This window comes from Amia ocellicauda, chromosome 4 (assembly GCF_036373705.1).
Source record: "Amia ocellicauda isolate fAmiCal2 chromosome 4, fAmiCal2.hap1, whole genome shotgun sequence".
Taxonomy (NCBI): domain Eukaryota; kingdom Metazoa; phylum Chordata; class Actinopteri; order Amiiformes; family Amiidae; genus Amia; species Amia ocellicauda.
In genome coordinates this window covers 10,680,249-10,704,842 of record NC_089853.1, presented here as the reverse complement: position 1 = coordinate 10,704,842, position 24,594 = coordinate 10,680,249, and the positions used below count along the sequence as shown (strand labels likewise).

Sequence of the window (24,594 nt, the reverse complement as noted above, 5' to 3'; positions counted from 1 at the left end):
CCTTCAGAGGTCATTGAACCCTTAATTGAAGTAATACTTTGTTTACATTTGACTGTTTAATTGTGTAACTAATAAAAAGTTGGTTCCTTAATAAGTTCCTTATACAATTTTATACTTAACTTAAAACCCATAAAATAAAATAATGTAAAGGCTCTGAATTAGAAAATTAATAGTTAAAAATTAAAAATTAAATTAAAATTAAAAATTAAAACCAGCAGGTAGGGGGTCCTCCAGGACCAGCGTTGAGAACCACAAGTCAACACAATAAGTCAGGTTTCATTTTTAAATATTGGTGATTACAGCATATTGCCTAAAAATGACCTCTATTTGTTGGGAGTTTTAGGGTAGTGATTTCAAATTGAGTATGATGCTATATGCCAGCCAACCCTGATCCTGGAAAGCCTCAGGGTCTACAGGTTTTTGCTCTATCCAGATCTTTAACTGCTTAATTGAACCAGTTGTGGGACTTATTTAGGCAAAATGTCCCTGTGTTCAAGGTATCCATTGATTGGTAATTTAGAGAGACCTGCAAAACCTGCAGGATTACATCTCTCCAGGAACAGGAGAGTAAATTGCATATTTAAATTACGATGTTCATTGTTCATCTTTCAGGAATTCTCAACTGCAAACTATGCCCAAGGTAAATGGAATGAGACGTTGATTCTGAACTGAATTTCACTCATGGTCATATTTCTTGGTACCACTCCTTAAACCCTGATGCACATCTAGTTTATGTTCTCCATATGAAATTCTGTGGACATCATAGACTAATTTCCCAACAAGGTGTTTGTGTGAGGAAAGTGTAAAAAAAATGGTTTTGCTTGAGTTTGGTGTATTCAGGATTTATGCATTTATTTATAGATTTATATATATATATATATATATATATATATATATATATATATATATATATATATATATATATATATATATATATAATTTTTTTTTTTTTTTATAATTTTGGTACAAATGATTCTCCATAGTCTTAACCTTGAGACATACATGTGATGCAATGACTAATAAAATGACAATAGAAGCATCCCTGAAGATGTAGATAATTTAAAAATCTTTCACACTAGGGTGGCAAGAAGAAAGATTGAGGTATTCTGAACCCAAAGAGCATCATTAAAAAAAATCATGAAATGTAAATGCATATTTTTAATTTTTAAAAAAGCATTTAACGGGGACATCTACAGTCAAAGGCAGAGGTTCTGACGCTAACATTACCTGGCATAAGGGGTAAATATTGAAGATTAAATTACTAAAATTCTAAAACTAGCAAGATTACTGAATGACACTGGGAAAATCACAAATGCCTGAGCCCTATATAAAATCTTCTCCAAAGCACTTGCAGTGCATTCTGTGAATAAAGAATAAGTTGGTCATAATATCTCCCCGTCCCCAAAAAGTTAGAAAAACAGACACTTGCTTGGTCCAAATTAAATTTCTTCTTTTCCTTTTTTTAATCCAAAACATTTTAAATACCACTGAACAGTAAAAGCAATACAAAAATCATGCAAAACTTTAAAGCATTTTTTGTTCCCCCTCTCTTCTTCCTTACACCAAAACACGCCTGAGTTACCTGGTTGAAAACTCTACTGGAAACACAGCATTTAGAAGCCCATCAGTAAAATACTTAAGTAGCAAAGTTGCCTTCAAAATTTTCTGTACATTTTATTACTAGTGAAAACCCACCCTCGTTTCTGGAAAGGTATTAGTACAGACTAAACCTTGCTATAAATGACACGATAAACTGGGTATTTTAAAAGGATTATTCCCCTTGGTCTTTTTCAACCTTTAAAACAGCCCTTCTTACACCATCAATCTGCCATCTCCTTCAATGGCATGAATATTCCATGTAGTTTTAAAACGCATGCCAACATTCACAAGATATTACAGAACAGTCGTTTATTTTCAGAAAACCCAAGAACACATACTTTGCTAAGTAGTTTGGTGTACAATCTGTTCACAAACAAAAAGCAAAAAACAAAACTCATTCTAATGTTGATGTTGACATGTCCTTGTCCAGATGTTCTGAAACCAATCAGAGATTTAAAAATGTTATCTTGACAAAGCTGATAGTTCCTTCAGTCATTACAAACCTTAGGCAGAGAAACAAAATGGAAAAACTGTATAAAATCAAATAGCAACATTTAGGCCCTTTGAAACTACTTTGTAAAACTTAAACAATTCTCTGGAGGCTGAACAGTCACTCTTGTACCACGGCCCAAATGCTTTTGTTCCACAAAAGCACGTCCATAAGGAAGGCATTTCATATAAACAATACATCTTCTTGGGTGTGTGAACGAACTGATTTAAAATGGAGACGGGGGGGAAAAAAAAGACCTCTCAAACATTGTCATTAAAGGAAAGGACTAATAAAACGTGGAAAAAGCAGGGATGAAATTAGGATCTTGACAGTAAGTATTTCCTGTAGAAAGATGGATGAGGCTATATAAAAAGGTGCCATCTCAGATGCTCTGATCAGGGTGCAGTGGTGTCCCGTTATCTGGCTTAGCTGGTGCATTCAGAAGCAGTCTGCTCAATAGATCCTCCCTCGGCTGCGATTCCCTCGGCCGCCCCAGCCTCTTCCTCGGCCGCCTCTGAATCCTCCTCGCTGTTCTGCGGGCCGACACACAAAACAGGGGTTTTCAAGACTAGAGCTCTTATCAAATGCAGTCAATTTCTGATTTTGCAGAAAGTGGGAAATCAGGTCTGTGATAATTGGGTTCCTTATGTTATGACAAACGAATCAGAGACCACTCACCCAGTGTTTGGTAACATAAACAGACTAAGTCTTTGTAAAATTATAAATCATACAAACGATACTTATAACTGTTGCATGAAACTGTCTTTCCTTACACTAGTCTTGCTTAAGTCAATTACAGAATGCACTCTGCGAATTTTAAGACATTTGGGGAACAAAAGCAAAAACATGGCTGACGATTCTCCCTAATGGCAATGTTCACAGTAACTGAAAATCTGTGCTTTTAAGAACACATATACTTTTGGGGGACATTTTCAGAGGACAACTGACTAACTTGCATTAGACTAGTCCAATATAGTTTTTTGCAACCGGCCCCTAATCTTGCAGAGCCACAGTGATATGGTCTTTATCCAAATGGTTAACATCCAATTGTTGAGCTAAAATTAGTCACCTTGCCAGTGTTCAGACTCACAAGTGGCTGATGATTCAGAGAGGCCTGTAAAACATAAGATTGTGGCTCTTAAACAGAGCTGCCCCTAACTGCCATAGACATACACTTACCATAAGAGAAGTTGCCGATGGTGGCACTGTACTTCCCACTTGGAGGGTTGTAGATCTGCCGGGCATCTCTCTTGGGCAAAGGGGATGGTTTCTTCTGGGGGGTGCTGGTGGTCATGTCGTCACTTGATGTCCGCTTATGACTGTGGAGAAGAGGGACATTTTTTAAATAAATACCATAGATAGTTGACAGAGCTCAAATTCACCCAACACCATTTTAATTAAATTGTCATCGGCTTTTAGGTAATGTTTTTAAGTTCTACATGAGTTTTTCAAGTGTACTGTATTCAAAGTCATTAGTTAAATCTGACATTTAAATTTTGCTCTGCTGTGTATGTACATTATAATATACCTTATAATATAATTGTCGACCAAGCTTCAATTTGAGACATAGCACTAACACCTACACCATTAACAAATCCTGCACAAAATAAACTAGCAGACATCCCTACCTCGCAGCCTCTGCCTTCTGCACTGGCTTCCACGACAGTGTCACGGTACTCTTGTATGATGGAGGATTGTGGAAGAGGTCCTTAAGGTCAGAAAAACACACATGAGAAAGTAGCCAATCACAAAGTAGCACTTCGAAACATTCCTATACCTCTCATCTTGTATGTAAATGTCATCCTGTGCAGATAATTATTTTTGTTTAAAACTCCTTCAGTTACCAGGACACTTCAAAGCTAGTGGTGTCAGTTTCACAGCATGTACGTTATGCGTTACAGCATAACATGACACAGATCAGCTGCTGTAGGTCAGTTACAGCAGATCCTGGACAAAAACATTTTTAGAGAGAAAGGAGCTCATTGTTCAAATAACATTTTCACTGTCAAAATGTGTCATTTCAGTTTGTGCAGCCAGAATCCAAACTGCATGAGAGGACATCCCTTATACAATAAGATACACCCTGAACATGAGAACATTTATTTTAAATAAAGATTTGTATTAAAGTCATTCATGTGAAAAAGCTATTGTGTAAGCAAACATTGCAGTGGAACAAGTCAATAGTAGAATCTCCTATAATTTCTAACAATGGCTTTTTTTTTTTTTTTTTTTTTTTTTTACCATTTTAGACTATACACTTAACTCAAGCCTAATAACTAAGCACAGAACTTTCCTCCAACAATTTTTCTATTGTGTACTAAAATCAGGGTTTGGGTTCCAATTCCCTTTTTCAGAATAATTCCCAATGGAGGGGCTGTACTGGATTTGGAACCGAATTGAAAAAGGAGTTCATAACAGAATTGGAACTGAGAAACTGGATTTGACCCCAACCCTGACTAAAGTAGATTTAATTTACATTTGTAAATATTTTTTTTTATAAAGTTTAGAGAGATAATTGGAAAATGCCATCTCTACACAGCCATGTAATTCTCTACTTCTATTGTAAATCCAGAACAGACACCATGGTGCACTACCAGTTCACCTTGTACCTGTACGGGCACAGCTACTACAGCAGCATTTCAAAACCCACAGACATCAGAAATTCTGCACAGTATGCCTCATATCCCTTTACAAAATATCAATTTACCACAGCATCTCACAAATATAAACCAGTTCAATGACAATGTCAACAGAACATGAAACATGTATACGCACTTACCTTTATTAAAACATTGATGTTGTTGGTAATCTTCAAGGCAACAACTTTAATTTTGTTCTGAGAAGAGAAAAAAAAAATGTATATTTTTTTAATTTCTAAAATGTCCATATGTTAGTAACTACAAAATAAAAGCTTTCCTTGTAGATTTCAGGATAAGTTGTATATAGGCACACAATCCAGACATGTCAACACACAAACACACTTTCATTTAAAAAGGACAGACCAGAATACAGTAACAACCCACTTAAAGGACTCCATCCATCTTCAGAAATAGTATCAAATGTAATGTTTTCAAATAGACAATAGCAAATCTAAAATCATTAGCCACCCACACAGATGGTTATGGAGCAGTGGTCATTACCACTCATATGGAGAGCCATGAATTCTGGCATCTTCTATTGTTCATAGAATTTGTTGCAACAAGGAAGAAGTATGATTCACATTAAGATAGCCTACCTCTTCTGTCTTGAGGGCATCTCCAGTCTTTCCTTGCAAGGCAACTCTTAACTGCCTGATATAGACCTGTAGTCCCCGTGCAAAGTACTGGAGTCTGTGGAGAGGAATTGGATTTGTTTTTGGGTGAACACTGTAATAGATCCCAGTGTTATAAATGAACAAAAAGTGAATAAATCCCCCACTATGGACAAAAATGTATACTGTGGCTACTGGACTGAATACCACATTCCTCCACTCGGGATTTACCTGATTTTGAAGTCTTTCAGTCTTTCTGCATTGATTTTGTCAGTGAGGAAGTCTGGGAGTTTCTTGCCCAGCTGATGGAAACCAAACAGAAGGCATTCCACATAGCTGAACTGGAGCTTGGGCTCTTCGGTACCCGCATTCTCCCCATTCTCAGCCTCTTCCGGGGGTAAGGGCATGTATTCCTAAAAGATGGCACATAGAGGAACATTTTATATAGAGTCAGGGCTCCCATACCCCCAAGAATCATCAAAATCTGAGAGGCCTTCCACAGCCACAGTTTGAAGTGCATTTTGGGTGATTTGGAGATATGTGAAAAGTAATCACACCAAGATGAGGATCAAACCAAACAGACCGAGGCTATGAAGGCTCACATAACAGATATTGAACAACTTTCCGGATGTTGGGAACATATTTGCTAGGTTACATTAGGGCTGAATTATACGGGGAATTGTATGTTGAAGCTAAAAATATCATACCAGAAGTTTATCAAAGAGCATTGTTAAATTGGCCTCCAGTTTGTCCATGTCACCACAGAATGGACTCATCTCTGCCAGCAGTTTCAAAACCTGCACAAAAATCAAGTTTACATTGATGGTTAAAACCATGTCCTTTTTAGGTTATTGAGCTTATGAGGTAAAGAGTCAAAACGTTTGTATGCCCTCGGCAAAAAATAGAACAGAACTTGAACTGACTTACCCAACAAATGTATACCCAATTCTTGACAACCTACTAAATTTCCCCCAAAATACATAATGACACCTGCTTCATCAGATGTTGCAATTCTAATGATTTAGAAGACGTAATTTTACACTATCAGTAAGAAATGCTACTCAACTCTTCCAGCTGTGTTCCAGCCCAAATAATTTTGCAATGATGAAAGACTCTTTAATCTCACTACTCCCTTTCCTTAACAAAAACAAGCAGAAGCCTCTCACCACTAATGAATATGGTGTAGAACTATACATTATACTAACCTCCAGCTGAATGTCCAATTCAGCAACAGGGCTGGTGAGTGTGCTGAGATTGGGAAGGACGTGCTCACAGAAGTAGGTCACAAACTTTGTGGAATGTACATTTTTCTATGGAAGAAAATAAGTTATTAGCCTATATACTTTTTTCTTCACCCCACCATTAACAGTAATTAGTCTCAGACTGACACCCGGAAAGTTTGAAAGTATATTTTATGAAAATTACCAAAGCTACAAATCTAAAATACAATTAAATAAAAAATGACATAACATCTAAGGAGAGAAGCAAAAGGAAAAGTGTTTCTTTAGGGAGCCAATTAAGTTGGCTGAATGAAATACTGGAAAAAAATCAGTTTTTCATTCTTAAGTGTTTAATAGTTTACTTCAGTTTGTCATCAAGAGAATCTATGGTAAAACAGATACATATATAGTTCTAAGACCCTTCTGCAAATACACAGATGTAAATATTTACAGCAAACGATCAATTGTAGAGAACAAAATTGTTAACGTTTAGCATCTCTTGAAGGTGGGATTGAGATAGAACGGGTCTTCTCTCAATTTGCAAACTTCGTTTCGCCCAAGCAAATTGCTGAGAAAAAGTCCCAGATTCAGAGATGCTGCCGGGAACTCCCTTCTGTTCTGGAAAATCTTTTTATATGTTTCATGCATTTTTTAAGTGGGTGTGTGGGGGCAGTGTAAGAAAGCAGGGGAGGTCCTGAGCACAAGGCACAGAAACCAGATGTGGTCTTACAGAGAAAAGGGGTACAGCCTGGCGAGTGCACTGCAGTAGCCGATCCACACTGTCTGTGTCGGCGGGGTTCAGGTGCTGCTCCAGGTAGGCCTGCTCTGCCACCAGCTCCACCAGCTGCTGCCGCCCACTGACAGTCTGCAGGTTCTTCAGCGCCGACAGGATCTTCATCAACAGAACAAATTCCTCACCAGTCACGTCCTCAAGCACCTGAAACACAGTATCGACCACATGCTCTTCACAAAAAGGAGCACAAATAATAGACGGAAGGAAAAAAACTAAAACAAGCCTATCTACACTGGGTTCGTAACCGCTTATATTTATGCAAGAATAAAGTGAAGTTGAAGATTGGTCCAAGTATGATTTACTTTATATGGGTTAAGTCAGATAGAAAATGTATACAAAAACTGCACCACTACAATATGATGCAAGTACTTACATTCAATTACATTTATACCACATAAGTAATTAAAACAATGTAGCCTTACGGGTTAATTCTGTGTCAAAGCTACAATATTTGCAAACCATGCAATTTACTTTTCACAAAAGCCACGCCCACCTTAGTTACTGTTGCTATGCCCGTCAAGCTGTGCTTCTCTGTAAGCGGTAACTACTGTAACAGCCAAGCATGGAGGGGAAAGTAGCACATTACCGGTCAGTAAGTGATTGTTTTTGGAGTAATACCTCCGCGATATCCTCCAGATCGAGGCAAAAGGGATTGCAATATGCAGTGGAAGGATATGTTCAGAATATTCAAATCAACAAGGAAGGGGACACAACAATAATTGAAGCACAAGCATACAGATCTCAAAGCATGAGAAACCCCATAAACTAATCCTAAAATGCGACCAGCACAGCCTTGCGGAGCAGACATGCTCTTGCACTGCTGGGTAAGTTTTGTTTATACAGCTATTATAGAAATCTTGTCAGTCAACATAATCCTATCAACTTCAGCAGAAAGTCACCTGTTAAAGTTAGGCCTATGAGCAGCTGCGTGTCCAGAAAATGTTCAACGGGGCCATCCTTTCATCACTGCTCTGACGGAGTGTTGTTCACTATAGTGGGGGTGGGGGGTGCTGATGGTGTTTCATTCTTGCTAGCGGGGGGGGGGGGGGGGGGGGGCTGACAGCATTCATAGGGGGGCCACAGGTGAGGCCAGCCTCATTTTAGGGGGGGCCATGGCCACCCCAGGCCCCCCCCCAGACATGCCCCTGCCTACAAGTGCCACGACGTAACAAGCTAATATTACAGGTAGCTAGCTATCTAAAATTAGTAGTAGCAAGTTAGTCATATTAATGGTCACGTTAGCATAAATAACTAACATCAGCAGTAGATAACATTGTTGTCCAAGGAATAATAAATAAATAATAAAAAATCCCCCCTCTAAACTTCTGGGGTACCTGCTGTCGGATTTCACCATTGTGAGCCTTAATGACGAAAACTTCACGGACCTTTAACTAGTGACCGTTTGCTAAGGTAGGATTGGACATGGCCCATTTGGGGGTGTAGTTTTGAAAAAGGTCAATTGCATTGTCTCAATGTAAGTTGACTCATCCAGCAAACAAAGGGCAATTCACAATATAACTTCGAAGACCACGGGGAACATCTATGGTAAAAGCTTTTTGTGTTGTTGTGGTTTAAAATTGTGCATTGTTAACATTATTAAGGGATTTAGACAAAGATAAAGCTCGATTTCAAGAGGTGGCGCTGAAATGTCAAGCTTCCAACACACTTCCAGCTCAAGTGCTGTAATCAGTAAGTCATGTATGCAGCCCTGGCGTCTTACCCTCTTGGACTCTGTGAAGATATAATCCTCCACTTCCTTTGTCATCACCTCTTCAGGCATGGTCTTCAGCTTGGTGGAGAGGAACTTGATAGCCCGTTCCCGGACAATATCTTCCCCTTGAAGGATCTGAGTAAACAAGCCTCCCAGAGTCCCTGTAGAGCATTAGAGACACGGGATAAAATGGCAGTCAGAGATGTGGGAGGACGATCAGGACAATAAAAGATTATGGTACTATCCCAGCATAAACTAAAACAAATAGATTGCACTCAACAATTCAATGCATTGCAAAGTTTTGTTATTGCAGGTCTTACGTGTCAAGGCCATTGTGTATGTGAGGAAATGCTCATAGGCAAATGTGCAAGCTATTCTAGCAGTTCCACAGACCATTTCACAGCTCTTAGTGCAATGCAGATATTGTAAACATTTCTGGAAGAACATCCACAGCTTGGATGTTAAGATAGAGTGTCTCAAACATTACAAAACTGGAGATTACAGACAAATCACTTCTCATAGTACTAATTCAACCATTATACCCTTTGAATACATTTTAACTAATAAAATAAAAAAAATTGTATATAAAAAGACATACCTTTGGCATCCATCTTAAATATGGAGAGCAGTGCATTATTTACCAGGTTGAATTCTGCAGAATCATCTGTTGGGGTAGGGGAAAAGGGAAAAAAAAAAAAAAGGTAGTTGGCATTTAAAAAGGAAAGCATATCGTGTCTGCAATTGAAAAACTCACCAAACAAGCATGCTAAAGCTACAACGGTAAACCTAGACAGCAATCAGTGGAGTCCTCCTACCAGTGACGTGCCATTGTTTGGAGGGCACATGCATGAATATTTTCAATAAATTCAAAATTCGTTGAATTCTTCACAAAATACTTCACGGTCTACAGGCAAATGTAATACCCAAAGACAAATGCAACTGTACAAGCACCTCACACAAGTAAGAATAAACTTATTCAACTTGAAGCTTATAAAAAAAGCATATTCCTCAAATCGCTAAATAGATCATTTCCACTGGTGGCCTACAAAGCATATTCATCAGGGAGGTGGACTATGCAGAAAACAAACAAAGGTGGAAAATCTACATAAATTTACTTTAAATTCTTCCAAAGGCAAAGAAATTAAGCATGTGGAAAGGTTACCACAGACAGCCAGAGGGTGTACCTGATTGCAACAGCTGTGTCAATATGTCCGCCACTCTGGGAAGATTCTCCCCAGTGGCAAACTGAGGGAGCTCCTTGATGGCCTGGCGTCGGATCTAAGGTGGGGGAGGAAAGCAAAAGAAAAGCAGGAGTGCAGTTAGTTCTGCGGATAACACATGCAGACATTTAGCATGACAAGATATCCATTTCAATTGTTGTAAGCAGGTTACACCCCCCTCCATTAGCCTCTCATTAAACATCCACAGCTTTGTCTGCAACCCATTTGCTAACAGAGCACTCATACTAAGCTTTAGTGCAGATGGTTTTACATTTTTCACGACCAGCACCGCACGTGCTTTAACATGCTTCCTGAAATTGCCTTCCCATACATTAGAGATGCAGGGGGGTGGGAGAGTGGGTTGTAGTTCTTACAGAGACATCTTCATCCTCACAGAGGTCAAGCTGTGAGTTGATGGCGGCATCAGCCAACTCTGGGAAACTCTTGAAGAACTTGGGGATAAACTGGGCTGCCAACCGCTTTTCCTTCGGACCGCCTTTCACCCCATCCAAGATCACCTGGTAAGCATCTTTGTGCTGAGGAAGGAAACAGTCATCACCATACAACACTTAATGTGAGTGGCTCTCATTGCTAACAGAGCCCTGCCTTGGGAACAAATTAATGAAATGCTTCTAATCTAAACTAGCACATCCAACAGCCTAGACTGGGCAATTGCACAGTTAACCTGTCAAATTACAGTAACTGCACCGGTTAATCTCTGTACTAGAAACCAGGACTGAGGACTGAAATTCCCAGGTGGTAAATTAAAAAATAGGCTAGGACTTTACTTCAGGTCTTAGAAAACCGAGAATAATAGGTGGTTTACTTATCTTTATAAGAAGCTTCAGTCCTGCATGTAGACAGTACAGATAAGGAATTAAAGATGACTGAGCAAATATTTGAACGTGATCTCACATGATCACTGATTCTATGATTATGATAAAGACGAGGGCAACAAAGAGTAACAAAGTGTTTACAATACGATTTTCTCCCAATTGATTCCCAGGTAACGTGAAAAGTAAAAATAGGACCACCTCAATTTTAAAATCTGAATCAGGTGAAGAGTGCTGAGCAGTTATAATTAAAATCATAACAAATTACGTTAATCTACTTGCAACTTCAAATAATACATTTCGGTTACGGAACAGATGGTTCAAGTCCAGGTTAATACTATCGTCGATGCAAACAATGGGTCAGTAAGCGCCAGTGATTAAGGTCAGGAAAATTAGATCTTAATGCCACTTCTTTATTTAAAACTCCGTATTTACAGGCTGTATTTCGGCTTTTACAAAGTTTCTTGTGAAACTGTAAAGGATCACTGCGTGTTTCAAAAGATGCAGTAAAAGTGTGACAAGAAAATCCAGGGAGGCCTAGTCAGCCTATGAATCCTCGTCGTCGCAGGCGTCCTCGTAGCCATTTGTCGACGACCTTCCTCGGCATTGGCCTAGCTGCTCTTGCTCTCCAACCACCGACATGACATTTCTTACCTGGCTAATATTATCCTTGGCGTCTGCGAGGATTCCGTAGTTACGATATAGCTCTTCCACCGAGACCGCCATGAGCGTGTGTAGATACAGCAAGATATTTCAGGCGCTTCCCTCTCTGTCGTTTATCGGTTTTCTCTGTTCCGCAGCTTACTAAAGCCTTTCCCTTTTAATAACCTCTTTCTCTCCACACTGGTCAGGTCCTTACTGTCCCTTTCCGCCGAGATATCTCGGTAGGAGAATTTTCCAGAAAACGCCGCTCTAGGATACAATAGTTCCCAGTTTACGAATAACCCTTACAAACGTAATTCCGGTTCCGTCACTTCCTTTTGACATCGGAACTAAAAGCAAATCTGCTTCTGCGCATTAAGCGGGAAAAGTAAGACTTCATCTTCCAGCATTCCCCCGGAAAAGAAAGACTTCGTTTCCCAGCATTCCTCCGTTTAATAGTTGTCCATTCAGATTCCTAGAATAATTTATTTTTTCGGTTGAACGTTATCAAATAAGAAAATATATATTTTTAAATTCTGTATTTTCCCCAAACTTTGTATACATGAATTAATACATAAATACTAGTTCAACATAAATTCCTATCAATTAGGAATATGCTTGCCATTGTCGTTAATGTCATACACACCTCAAGCTGTAACACGTTATGACTTTTCTCTTAATGTAAATAATAATAATAATAATAATAATAATAATAATAATAATAATAATAATAATAATAATACTTAGAATTTGACATATTTAGACATTGTGGGTTTACATTATTATTAATGATTGGACACATACATTTCCTGGTTTGGATTTGTATCGATGTGATTTTTGGCATTTGTAACAGATATGAGGCATTCAAATTTCTACATAGGTTAAATGTAAAAAATAAACTTGTCCTTGGAAATACAATGTGAAATACAATTCAATTCAAGACACGAAACGGGTACATTTTTAAATACATTTTTGCTTTAATGTTCAAACTAGCGAGCGCCTGTGCGGTCCTCCGATGTAGGTGGCGCTCTAGCCGTCTTCTGAAATGGGTTTCTCTCTTATCCTCGACTGAACTTGCCTAGGAAGGAAGAGAAGTGTGTGCAGTCTTTACGTTTTCAGTGGGTAAGACTGGATCATTTTAACATGTGTTGTTTATTCCAAGAACGTTTGCTTTGATGGAAAGTGCTTTCGTTTTAATCTAGAAACAGGACTGTGTTTTACAGGACGTTGATTGTCTGGCGCTTCAGTCCGGTTTGTTTGATATGTAAAGTATTTAGTTCCGTTACCGCCTTACTGCAGGCGTCCTGCACCCTTTATTTCCACCTGAAAAGTTTGTATTTTCTTTAATCCCATATTCAGTGATTGTTTTTTTTTATTATTCAAATCGGATTCGAACTATAGATTGTTTCGGTCCGACTTTATACCACGAGCACATTATTAAAAAATGGTAAAGTCTTATAAACGGAAAAGCCATTTTCCTCCTCTGGCGTCCGATTTCTCGGAAAATCTCTACAGGGTTTGCACTGCTCTCGTAAACCGCTGTTCCGCTCAGGATCATTTGAAAATATCCCGAGTACTGCTGAGACGCACAGCAGCGCATTTCATGTCCATGTTACTGGTGCGATTTCTATCTCAGGACAGTGCAAGGTTGTCTAGTCTCCCTCTCTTTGGATTTCTTAGGATGAAACCGAATGTAACCGGGACCTTCCAAGTGGTGACAAACGAAGTGAAACTGAAAATGTAGGCGTATTTATCTGCCAGTCGTTATCTTTGAACATAACATTTCGAGCATATATTCCACACGTGCCTTGGAAAATGATACCATTACGAAATTGTCTAATAATAATAATAACCGCGGCTTTTAAACGGTGACTTCATTGATCAGTTAATTATTCGACTTCGGCGTGAGCAGGACTGGGTTAGTTTTGTGCGTTTCTTCTTCATTCGTGCAATCTGTGTAATAGAGATTGCATGTTACTCTGAACCGTCTGCAAACACGCAGGTGGCTGTGCACTACCTATGGGAAGTTCAGTCTGATTCCTCAACTGATGTGGAACAAAAACGGTTCCTCTTTGTGTTTGGCAGTATTACACACATAGGATTTAGCTTTTAAATGTTGCGTCCACACAAGTTCGCTTTAATGTCTGTTTTGCTTTTAAGTTCATGATGTACATCCTCAAATAAAACCGTACAAAGCACAACATGTTAAGATGTTATAAATACATGAGTTGGAATACAAAAAATAATATATGCCTGGCCTTCACCAGAGGATAGAGTGCGAACAGTTCACACGATAATATTTGCTGGATGTCAACAGATTACATGCATTATTAAAGGAGTAGATAGGGAAACGTTTGTAGAAACATGATTTATTATGAATTATTCTATATGTGCATTTTCATAAAACAATATTCATATTCAATTCAAAATTTCATATTCAGAACGTACAATATATGTAATGTTAAAAATAAGAACTGTGTGCAAGCTGACCATAAAAGGTCAAATTAACAGCATTTAATGAAAACCTAATTAGCCTCAAAACCCCCTTACATTTGCTTACAAGTATTGAGATGGTATAGCGTTTGATTGTTATATTGATGTCTGCAGCTTAGTTGTGTCATCTTGTAGCACTACAGCCTGTTGTCTTTCCCTGCCAGAGATCAGTTGTCAGTTTTCTCAAATGGAATGATCTAGTATTATTTCTTGATTCTTTTGCTTCTCTATGAATGTGCACATTTTTCACATTGCAAAACTATTTCAATTATGTACAAACATACCTATTTCTATGAAGTCTGAACCTGAAATTGAAAGATACAGGAAGAGTATTTGTAGTTTAATGTGCACCATATAGCATTAATACATTTTGAGTTGGTTCAAGGACTTTTTGATGGACCACTAGTTCTGATGCATGCACCCTGAATCTGCAGGACAATTTATTTAAATCTCAATAACAGGAATGTCAGGCTCAGTGCCACACTTTTGGTCTCTTGTTGCTCTAAATTATCTAGTTAATAATTTAGTTAGACCAATTCAAGAAATAAAGAGCTGAGCTGGAGCAGCACCATTAGACACTAGGGACCTACAGGACCAGAGATTTACGCCCTTGCACTACAATCTTTGCTTTCTTGGTTTCTCAGGTCTATGGACTGCATTGCCCAAAGCCTGACAGCCCCATAGGTGAAAGATCGAGACTTGGACAAGAATATAACTGGTTCTAACGCCAACAAGCTGACCGAGCCTTTCATCCACTCTCAAAAGGAAAAGAAGCTTATACATCTTCAGTGTGGAGGAGAAAGTCCATTTGTCAGTTCAAGATGAAACCTCAGCTATCCACTTTATGCTAAAAGTAATCATAGGTCTTCGCTAAAAATGCATATATGGTGTTGAAGCCTGAGAAGAACTTGTTCAGCTTTGATCCAAAACTGTGACAAAAATTATCATGAAACTAACACGGAACAAATTATCAACCAGGTAAAATAAATTGAAAGAACATGCAGACTCGATTGGACATGATTGCAGTGATTGTGTGTGTCTGAAAGGAGAAACGGACATTACAATGATCAGCTTGCTTCAGCTGTGCAGGGCAGGAGTAGACGTTTGAATCCAGAAGAAGAATTCACATACATCGCTGCATTTCAAAGGTGAGTGGTCTTTTTTTGTTTTGTTATGCCCATAGCAGAAGGGCACCCCGCAGGGCCGGAGTGGTTCAAGGGATAGATCCCAAAGCAGTGAGTGCAGGTTGGGTCCTGTAAGCCACCCCATTCAGGCTGAGATCTGAGAAGGAAATGTATGAGATGTTGGTATTATTCGTGTGGTATTTATACATTCATTAGTAATCGTTAGGGCCCTGTGCTTTCTGTGACTTTTTTTTTTCCAATAGTATTTCAATTCCCAATATGTTTCCTGCAGACACTCCATTTATAGTTATTCAATTCACAATTAAGAAATTTATATTTACGCTTTGTCTAATTTGAAAAGTAAAAACTAAATATTAATATAAAAGGCAAAGACATCACAAATAAAAAGCGTTTCCTTACACAAACACACACACAACAGTATCCAGCTGGAGTTCTGTACACTGATGTACAGAACTTATTTTGCACAGCTTACAATTTCATTGTACCACAGAAGTCAACAATAGAATATCATCAGAAAATCAAAGAGCTGTCAATCTCAGCCTTTCATTCTGTGAGACAGTGTCCTCCAAATGTAAAAAAAAGGTAAGGTGAAAGTTAAGAATGCGTACAAGATGTTTTTGTCAATGTGACAGTCATTGTTTTTGCAGATATCTCCCTGGTGGAAAAAAATATAAATCCAAACTACATGCATTTCTTAACCACGTAGGCCTAATAAATGCATTAGCAAATCCTATAGGGAGGTCAACTGGAAGGGAATATGTACCCCTGGTAAAGATCTCTGATGTCTGTAGTTACTGATAAGTCGACATACAAAATCAGTGTGTTTTCCACATTTTCCAAGGACCTTTGCGTACCTCCGAACCGCAGTATTGGCTGATAGTTAATTTGCGCTGAGTGATGGCATTTCATTGATGGCACAGGTCGTTTGTGTTAATTTGAATATGAGCAGATTTGTCTTCACTAATGCCAGTTACATGATCAAGGCATACAATGACATTCTTCGAAGTTTACTGCCTAATTCAGTACATTTATGTTGGCATTACAGGTTAATAGTCTTTGTCGGTTATATCTGAGCAAATTTTCTGTTAAAAGCTGTTGAAATGGTATTCTGCTGACTATCATGCCAAATGCATCTCTTTTTAATGCATTGTTAGTGGAAAATGCACATTTCACCAAACATTGAACTGTTGAAGGACCTCCAGAAATTGTGCAGTTTAAAATCCCAACACTCCCTGATTGCAACGATTGACAAGGGACTGGAGGATCTGATTGGGTGGTTTGGAAGCCCTGAAGTGAGAGTCCATCAAACATATAAAAAGCTGCACATAATGAATACCTACCAAGCAATGGCACAAGAGTTACTCATTCTATCGCAAAGAAAATGGCAATAGAATGACTGAATTCATTTTGGATTAAAAGTTGAAGAATTGTATACTAATTTACCTGAAAGTACAAGATATTGGATCAGTTACCAGATGCTGAAAGAAGGGTTCCTTTTTGTATCCCTGATTTTTTAAGAATTATGTCAATCTGTGAAAGAATGCAGGGTTAACCAAATGCAACTTAATGCACAGACATTTTCTGACAATGTGCTGCTTGCAAATAACCTTGCATTGTGATATTGTTTAAATGTTACAGCATTATGATTTCAATATTTGATACATTGTTTCAAATTGTGTTCTAATGAGTAAACTGAAAGATCCAAAATATTTATTTACACATTCTAAGAAATCTTATTGAATAAGACCTGCTGGTAAAAAAAGGCATACGTGCGTGTTTCTCCCTTTAAATCAATATCCGTGGCTGCTGCTGCATAATCATGTCAATGTGCCGTAATACAATGATTAATTGAGATTAAAGGTTGTGTAGACTATTTAAGTGGTTTAATTAAGCAGACTACATGACCACCTTGCACTTGGGATAAATGAAGCACAGCACAATAATGCAGGCTTAATACTAGTGCCCATTATTGTAAAGTGTGACCCTTTTTAGTCTGTTGTCAACATCTTGCACCTTGTTTGTACTAATGTATTGCAATTTCAGCTGGTCACCTCTAGATGGCAGTACAACTGCTGAAACACGAGGGGAAACTAGTGAGATTGAGTACGGTTACAGTGATTTGAAACTTGACGTGGCCTTTCCATAAATTGTGCTTCGCAGAGCTTTTATGCAAGTGTTGGAATTTAATCTTATTTTATTTGTTACATGCACCTATCAGTGAAGTGGCTATTTATTTTTCTTCCAAAAAAATGATTGTCAGTTCCAATACTAGGGCCCTTTGAAATCTGAGGAATCGCGGAATTCGGAGGAAAAAACTAAATTGGGCACCTGAGGACAAGCAAAATGTATTATGTATGTATTCCTTAAAAAAAAAGATTTTTGCACGTCTCAGCTACCATATAAGAACGTTATTTTAACTGAAAAAAACACTGCCTCATCTCATGCCACACTTCACTGCGCGACTACGACTACCACTACCAAGGTTTCTAAAAACAGTTTTAAACAGAAGAACATGTAATTTTCTGTCTGGCAGAGAACATACACAAACACAATATATTGAGTTAAAACTCCTTTATTCAAATGTTTATCATTTTAATCAAGTTCGGACCTCATAGAGATCCATCTCTTGTGCTATTTTATAAACAGGCTCATCATTTTAATATATTTCAGCAGAACCGCAAACTGTATTCATTGTCTTTGGGGGGGTGACAACAAGGGCCATGTTTTCTGTACAAACGACAGAAATGGAAGTGAAAATGGCATTTATAGTTGATCCTTAATTTAGTTGTCGTGAACATTTTGGTTGCTACTGAAGTGGAACTGCCGCATTCCAGACACATTTTCATCTTTTACTAAAAGTTAGTTTTAGGTGTTGGATTTGAGCTCCAAAAAGTTTATTAGTTTAAGTTTATTTAGGCACTGATCACAAGAGGACGATGTTGCATACAGTGCAGAAGTTACACTCTGTTATAAGCTAAATATTTAGGAATAAAGACGAAAAAAAAACTGCTTACACTCATAGGATTTATGCTAGTGATGGACAACGTAACATGACTGTGGCCCATTGTACATGTTCTCTCCAAAGTTCTCATCTTTACCAAACACCTTCATTTACACATTAATTATTACCCCGAACAATAGTAAAACAAACAATACCAGTACCGGACACTTGCATGAATTAATTGGGCTCCCCTTGTGATTGGCTGTGTGCATAGGCTGGAGGTTACAAAACAGACTAAATTGAACAACCCTGTTCCCAGAGAGCCACAACCCTGCAGGTTTGAAGTCTCCCTGAATCCTGAACCCCTGAAACCCTTGAACACAGGGTCTCTTTCCCCCATTTAAGCTGAATGTCTGAATTGGTTAATGGTTTCAATAACCCAAAAAGCTGAAGACACTGTCTGTCCAGCGCCAGGGTTGGCTTGCTCTAATATAGAGTGTCAGTACAGGAGAGGGGCCTAGGGGACACAAAATCTCCAGTGCAAACCAGTCTGTCTGTCTCTCCCTGTCAGGCTCTAACGATGAGCCAGTGTTGTGACCTGGAGAAGGACAGCATGGACAGTGCCTGCTGCGGGGCAATGCAGACAGGCTGTGCAGCGGCGGTGGACAAAGGGGACGGCGCCCTGAGCTCTACCGAGGGTGCCAACTACCACCAGAGCCTGCAAACCACAACCCACACGCAGGGCTATGACGTTGAGTTTGACCCGCCCCTGGAGAGCAAGTACGAGTGCCCCATCTGCCTGATGGCGCTGCGGGCAGCTGTACAGACACCGTGCGGGCATCGTTTCTGCCGCGGCTGCATCGAGAAATCCATCAAGTGAGTGTTGTTCCCCAAGTGCCAGGGTCTCTAATTTGTGATGTGGGTGTCTCTGGTAATAATTACCCTAAATCTTCCTTCTGCTCTATATTTGTAGAGATGCCGGTCAAAAGTGTCCCGTGGACAACGAGGTCCTTCTCGAAGACCAGCTTTTCCCAGACAATTTTGCCAAGCGAGAGATCCTCTCACTCACTGTGCGCTGCCCAAACCAGGGATGTGAGCATAAAATGGAGCTACGCCATTTGGAAGTAAACTGACCTCTATTTAGTTCTTGTTCTCTGCTTGATTGCTTCTCCTTACTTGGATGTTAGTCTTGTGGTGTTGTATCTGGCGTATCAGTATGAAGCTCATGGGAGTATTCATCCCATGCTGGTCAAGCTTTTGGAGCCTGATGTTATTAATGATTTGTTAGTCGATACAATTATTTTCTCACGAGTAAGACGAGCATTTTACATATTTGTCAGGTTTTACAGTTTTATTGTATTTCATTAAATGATTTATAGGTACTTTTGGCAAGTATTGTGTGTGAATGTAGAAGATATAAGTACGATTCAGCAACAACAATACTGATGTACAGGCCTTATACATTAGTAAATACTTCACAAGCTTTGGAAAAGCAGAGCCTTCTGACTCTTATGACTGACCCTTATGGTCAGTCTTATGACCTCCTGTTTTGGAGGTTAGTCAACAGGAGCACTGGACAAAAACAAATGATTCTGCTATTTGGATACTGTTTTCTGTCAAAGGGGGATATAATGTCTCTGACTGAAGTGAATGCCATTTTAAGCTGAAGAACAGCTGCAAGAATTTGTATTGGCTCGTCATCAAAATAGTGGGAAGACATTAACCTTCTAAGAGAGGAGAGGAATTCTTCACTTTCCCATGTTTTCAAGATTCATTTGATTCTCTCACCAGGTGAATCAGTTTCCCTCCTTCTTTCCCACACAGTGCTGACTAAAAAACACAAACTCTAGCATCTGTTCTTCAGTTTGGTATCGGCCTGAGCCTTTATGGCTGCTATAAACACAATTTCCTTGTTGATTGGAATACCCTGGTTCTGTGTAGGGGTTATTTGGTAAAATCAGTCAGCAGGCCATTGGGATGGGGGGAGTTCTTGGTAGACCTCACATGATCAGGTGTATTGAAGGAAGGTGGATGTCTCTATACTGCTTTACTGCCCACAACCCCCATCCCTTGCTGCAGAGTGACTGTCTTTGCTGTGTTGGCACCCTGTCTCATAGACTCACGTGGCACAGTGTATGTATGCTACCGTGGACTGCCCATTGTGCCATGGTCTTGTGTGGAAGAGCCAACTGCAAGAGCATCAGAACAAGGAGTGCCCCCGCCGCACCATTACCTGCCTAAATTGTGCCTCTCCAGTGGTGTATGAGGACAACAAGGTATGCACGTCACCACAACCCATGCAATCCAACCTGGCACTTTTCACCACTTCTATTTTTGATGTGTGATCATAGGGACAGAACTGGGCATCTGTTTTCCTATTTATTGAAAAGTCCTAATTTAAACTTGTATCTTTAACATTGCTTATCTGTGTCCGATAAAAGCCATTGAATGATGGTTTAAGGGGTAAAGTTGAATTTCTAGGCCAGTGATGCCAAATTCCAGTCTTAGGAATCCAGATTCACCTGATTATTTGCTCTGTTGGACTTATTCAAAGTACAGTACCTATACAACAGGGGACCATGTTTTGAGGACCAAGGGTACCAATCTTTTAAGCAACTTGAGAGGACTTGGGAATATGAATGAAACTGGTCCAGGATTGGTTCACTTGGGTAGAGATCAGAGGTAGAATGAAATGCCAGATGATGCTAAGGTCCAGAGCTGAGAGAGGCTGTTTAAAGAATTGGGAAAGACTGGAAGAATAACTCTCTCAATGAATAATGTACTGTACATAGTTTTTATAATATTTCTTGTTGACCTTCCAAAACAGATTTTTTTATACGTGGCTTGAATTGTATTTTAACAGTACCATGAGCTGGAGTGTCCTTTGGCGAATGTGGTGTGCGATTACTGCAGTGTGGAGATGATCCGAGACCAGGTAGGTTTGATGATCGTGTTTCAGTAGTTATTATATTGACGGTTAGGTGTAAACACTAAAGCACCATTGAATGTAATTATTACCAAAGTGGTTACTAGGGGAAAAAAATCCAGTGATCTTGTAGCTAAAGTCTTCTTTGATAGCCTTAATTAAACTGAATCAGCATTCCTTAATCGTATATGTGGCAGACATATTGGTGAATGTCCACTTTTAAGAGTTGGCAGAAGCTAATGTGTTGCGAACATTTATACCAATCCACTTGTAACTGCTACAACCCACATTCTGCAGCAGCAGCTCACTACACTGCATGAAATGGAAGAGAAGTTACATGACTAAGTGAGAGTGAGAGCCTGGTTTAGAATTTAGAATAGGTATGATGTAGGTTATCTAGTCTACTTGCTTGAGTAGTTATTTTGGATCTTAAAAGGTGTCCTTCAAAAAGACCACATCTGAATCATCCCAGTATTTTTAAATGTGTTCATATGATGCTGCTTTTTAAAATTCTTGAAGCAATAGGGATGGGTGCTTCCTACTGGTTTACCAATGCAGCACTACACTAGTTACTGTGCTAACCTGATGATATTTTTCATTTCTTACCTCCATTAAAGTTCTGACATAACCCAGCCTTGCATAACTTCTGAGATCTGGTTTGAGATTGGCTGCAGACATTGAACAGTGTAGTATTTCACGGTTTATATTTCAGCTGCAGTACCATTGTGACATGGATTGTCCCAAAGCTCCAGTGGCCTGCACATTTAGCTCCTTCGGCTGTCCTGAGAAGGTGAGTGTTCCTGTAGTCTTGAGTTTCTTGCCCTTTAGTCAGTCTTTCAAGTTGACCGGATAAATTGTCCTCCTTTTGGTGTTGTGCTGAACATTTTCATCCGACTTCTCCCTCCCCCCCGCAAGAATTTAGAAAAGACCAGCGTCCTCTTGAGAGAACTGCAGAACAATTTATTTATTGACTAAATGAAGACCATATCCCTAGATTTGAGTCCGGACAACTGAGCATTTTGGAAAAATGGACAGCTAAATTAGCAATTGGTCCCCTCCCTGTTGGTCTCTTTGAGAGCTTGTTTTTGGTGTGAGTTGGAGTCCTCAGTCCCATTGGGACAGGTTGAAGTTACAAACAAAGGTGAATTCCCCTGTGGTTCAGTTTGGTTTCAACAGAAGGCTCTTGTATTTGCAGATGCAGCGTAACAACCTGGCCCAGCACATGCAGGAGTACACGCAGATGCACATGCGCTATATGGCTGAGTCCCTGCGCAGTCTGAGTCTGAGTGGGAGCCTGCTGCCCACTCCGCTGGCCATGCCAAGCCCCCTGGCCCTGAGGGACACTTCGGCAGGAGCAGGGGCTGGGGTAGCTTTAGCATTAGGAGTGGGGACAGTGGGTGGATCTGCTGCCCCGCCCTGTGAGTGTGAGGAGGCCCTCCAGCATCAGCGGGAGACCATCCAGCAGCTAGAGGGGCGCTTGGTGAGGCAGGACCACCAGTTGCGAGAGCTGAGCATCAAGATGGACATGCAGAACGGGCAGGTGGGTGATCTGAAGAGGCAGGTGCGCGCGCTGGAGGAGAGCGTGCGGGAGCTGGAGGCGCAGCAGTGCAGCGGCATCTACATATGGAAGGTGGAGAACTTCTCCTCCTTTCTGCACACCCAGGAGGCCGGCCAGCCCGTGGTGATCCACAGCCCTGGCTTCTACACTGGCCGCCCTGGGTACAAGCTCTGCCTGCGCCTCCACCTGCAGACACCCACCGCCCCTCGGTGCGCCAACTACATCTCCCTCTTTGTGCACACCATGCAAGGCGAGTACGACAGCCAGCTCTCCTGGCCCTTCCAAGGAACCATCCGCCTCTCCATCCTGGACCAGATGGAGAACAACCACCACGTGGAAGTCATGGAGACCAAGCCCGACCTCCTGGCTTTCCAGCGGCCCACCATTCAGCGTAACCCCAAAGGCTTCGGCTATGTGACCTTTCTGCATCTGGCCGTGCTGAAGCAGAGGGAATTTGTCCGAGATGACACGTTGCTGGTGCGTTGTGAAGTCACCCCTCGCTTTGACATGAGCTGCATCCGGAGGGAGGGGTTCCAGCCCCGGGGCCCCGAGCCCTCAGTATAACAGTGCAAAGAGGGTGAGGTACAAGATAAGTTTTCATCAAACTTTCCAAAAAAACCTCCGGAAAAAAAAAGCCCTTGTTTTCAGTATTGACATCAGACCACTGAGAAATCAGTTATTTCCTGTGTGTGTGGTAAATGCTCTGTAGTGCTCAATACTGGGATGCATCTGATATGCAAAGAAAAGACTGAATACTTTTAAACTTCACTATGGATAACTGAGGGAATCAATGTATCTAATTAAAATATGTAGTAGTGGCATGGTACTAATTAAAAACATAATCTTTCAATTTACTGAGACACTTTTTTTTTTTTTTTCTTTTTTGTCCGAACTCTTGAATGTTTAATCCAAAGCCTCCTGAAAAAGGTATGTTCTGTTGTATTTTAATCTAGTCTGCTGCTACAGGGTACCTGGAACATGAAGCCTTACCCTTGGAATTCAGGTCTGAGCCTTCATTCAGTCCAGACTCTGTAGACAGGCAGCATCCACATATAAGCCTTTGAACATTTTCATTTCAAATAAACATTATTCATGGGATTTCAATTTAAAAGACCCTGATTTATGTTCTTTCTTACCTGTGTATGAAAGGGAACTGCCAGATAGTCTTAATCTTACATGGAAGAAATTTGCTAAAATGGCATACATTTTGGATGCTTTCACAGGTGAAACAAAGTTGTGAGCTTATCTGAAATCCAAATCATCAGAGGATTCTTACACATTCTTGTCTTTTGTTTAACTTATATATACACACACACACACTAAATCTTGGTAATTTTGAGCAGCCTGGAAAGTGACAGAACTGCAGAAAAAAATCCTTAAACTGTCCCCCAGGTTCCTTTCTCAATTGTTCTTTGCTAAGCCTGTAATATGGCTCGGCTCAGTTCAGATTGGAGCCAGCTTCTGCACTGCAGTTTGTCTGCTCTAGTTCAGCAAGGGTGTGTTCAAAAGTGTCAGCCTCTCTGTTGAGTTCTGTATAATTCCCCCTATGTGACTGACTGGGTGTACCTACCTTTGATACAAGGAAGCTCCTGTGCTCTGGGCTGAGTTTGTCACTTACTCAAATACAGTAATGTGGTATGTTCCTCTTGTGGCTTTTTCTTTGCTAGTGGAGATTTTAAAGGTTGCTTCATTACTGGCTCCTTTCCACATACAGCCAGGTGAAGCAACAGTTGGTGTCTCTTAGTCTGGAGTTCAGCTTGGGCTTCTGGCTGT

General features: G+C 40.0%; 2 protein-coding genes across 3 annotated transcripts; one reads left to right on the top strand and one right to left on the bottom strand.

The window, feature by feature from the left end:
• Nucleotides 1-1,439: 1,439 nt before the first annotated feature.
• On the bottom strand, nt 1,440-12,098 carry api5 (apoptosis inhibitor 5). Its single transcript, XM_066701016.1, has 14 exons — nt 11,771-12,098; nt 10,658-10,819; nt 10,248-10,341; nt 9,662-9,727; nt 9,073-9,224; nt 7,290-7,496; nt 6,545-6,649; nt 6,047-6,136; nt 5,571-5,752; nt 5,325-5,418; nt 4,869-4,925; nt 3,718-3,797; nt 3,269-3,408; nt 1,440-2,622 (listed from the first exon to the last, which is right to left on the bottom strand). The coding sequence occupies exons 1-14, from the start codon at nt 11,840-11,842 to the stop codon at nt 2,543-2,545; spliced, it is 1,581 nt and encodes a 526-aa protein (XP_066557113.1). The 5' UTR covers nt 11,843-12,098; the 3' UTR covers nt 1,440-2,542.
• Nucleotides 12,099-12,785: 687 nt separating this feature from the next.
• traf6 (TNF receptor-associated factor 6) lies at nt 12,786-23,919 on the top strand. Of its 2 annotated transcripts, none has more exons than XM_066701014.1 (8): nt 12,786-12,880; nt 14,896-15,399; nt 18,909-19,213; nt 19,311-19,461; nt 20,455-20,613; nt 21,201-21,272; nt 21,976-22,053; nt 22,459-23,919. In XM_066701014.1, exons 3-8 carry the CDS (start codon nt 18,918-18,920, stop codon nt 23,383-23,385), a joined length of 1,683 nt encoding a protein of 560 aa, XP_066557111.1. In that variant the 5' UTR covers nt 12,786-12,880; nt 14,896-15,399; nt 18,909-18,917; the 3' UTR covers nt 23,386-23,919. The 2 variants fall into 2 exon arrangements, with proteins under 2 accessions (XP_066557111.1, XP_066557112.1); XM_066701015.1 differs by lacking the exon at nt 12,786-12,880 and adding an exon at nt 12,931-13,088.
• Nucleotides 23,920-24,594: the final 675 nt, after the last annotated feature.

Excerpts from the sequence above, each read along its gene's own strand:
- api5 (XM_066701016.1), bottom strand. The coding sequence starts at position 11,842 with ATGGCGGTCTCGGTGGAAGAGCTATATCGTAACTACGGAATCCTCGCA. Across the intron at positions 6,137-6,544 it reads AATTGGACATTCAGCTGGAG|GTTTTGAAACTGCTGGCAGA; the intron begins GTTAGTATAATG and ends ATTTTTGTGCAG. Across the intron at positions 4,926-5,324 it reads ATGCCCTCAAGACAGAAGAG|AACAAAATTAAAGTTGTTGC; the intron begins GTAGGCTATCTT and ends TTCTCTTCTCAG.
- traf6 (XM_066701014.1), top strand. The coding sequence starts at position 18,918 with ATGAGCCAGTGTTGTGACCTGGAGAAGGACAGCATGGACAGTGCCTGC. Across the intron at positions 19,214-19,310 it reads TGCATCGAGAAATCCATCAA|AGATGCCGGTCAAAAGTGTC; the intron begins GTGAGTGTTGTT and ends CTATATTTGTAG. Across the intron at positions 22,054-22,458 it reads CCTTCGGCTGTCCTGAGAAG|ATGCAGCGTAACAACCTGGC; the intron begins GTGAGTGTTCCT and ends TTGTATTTGCAG.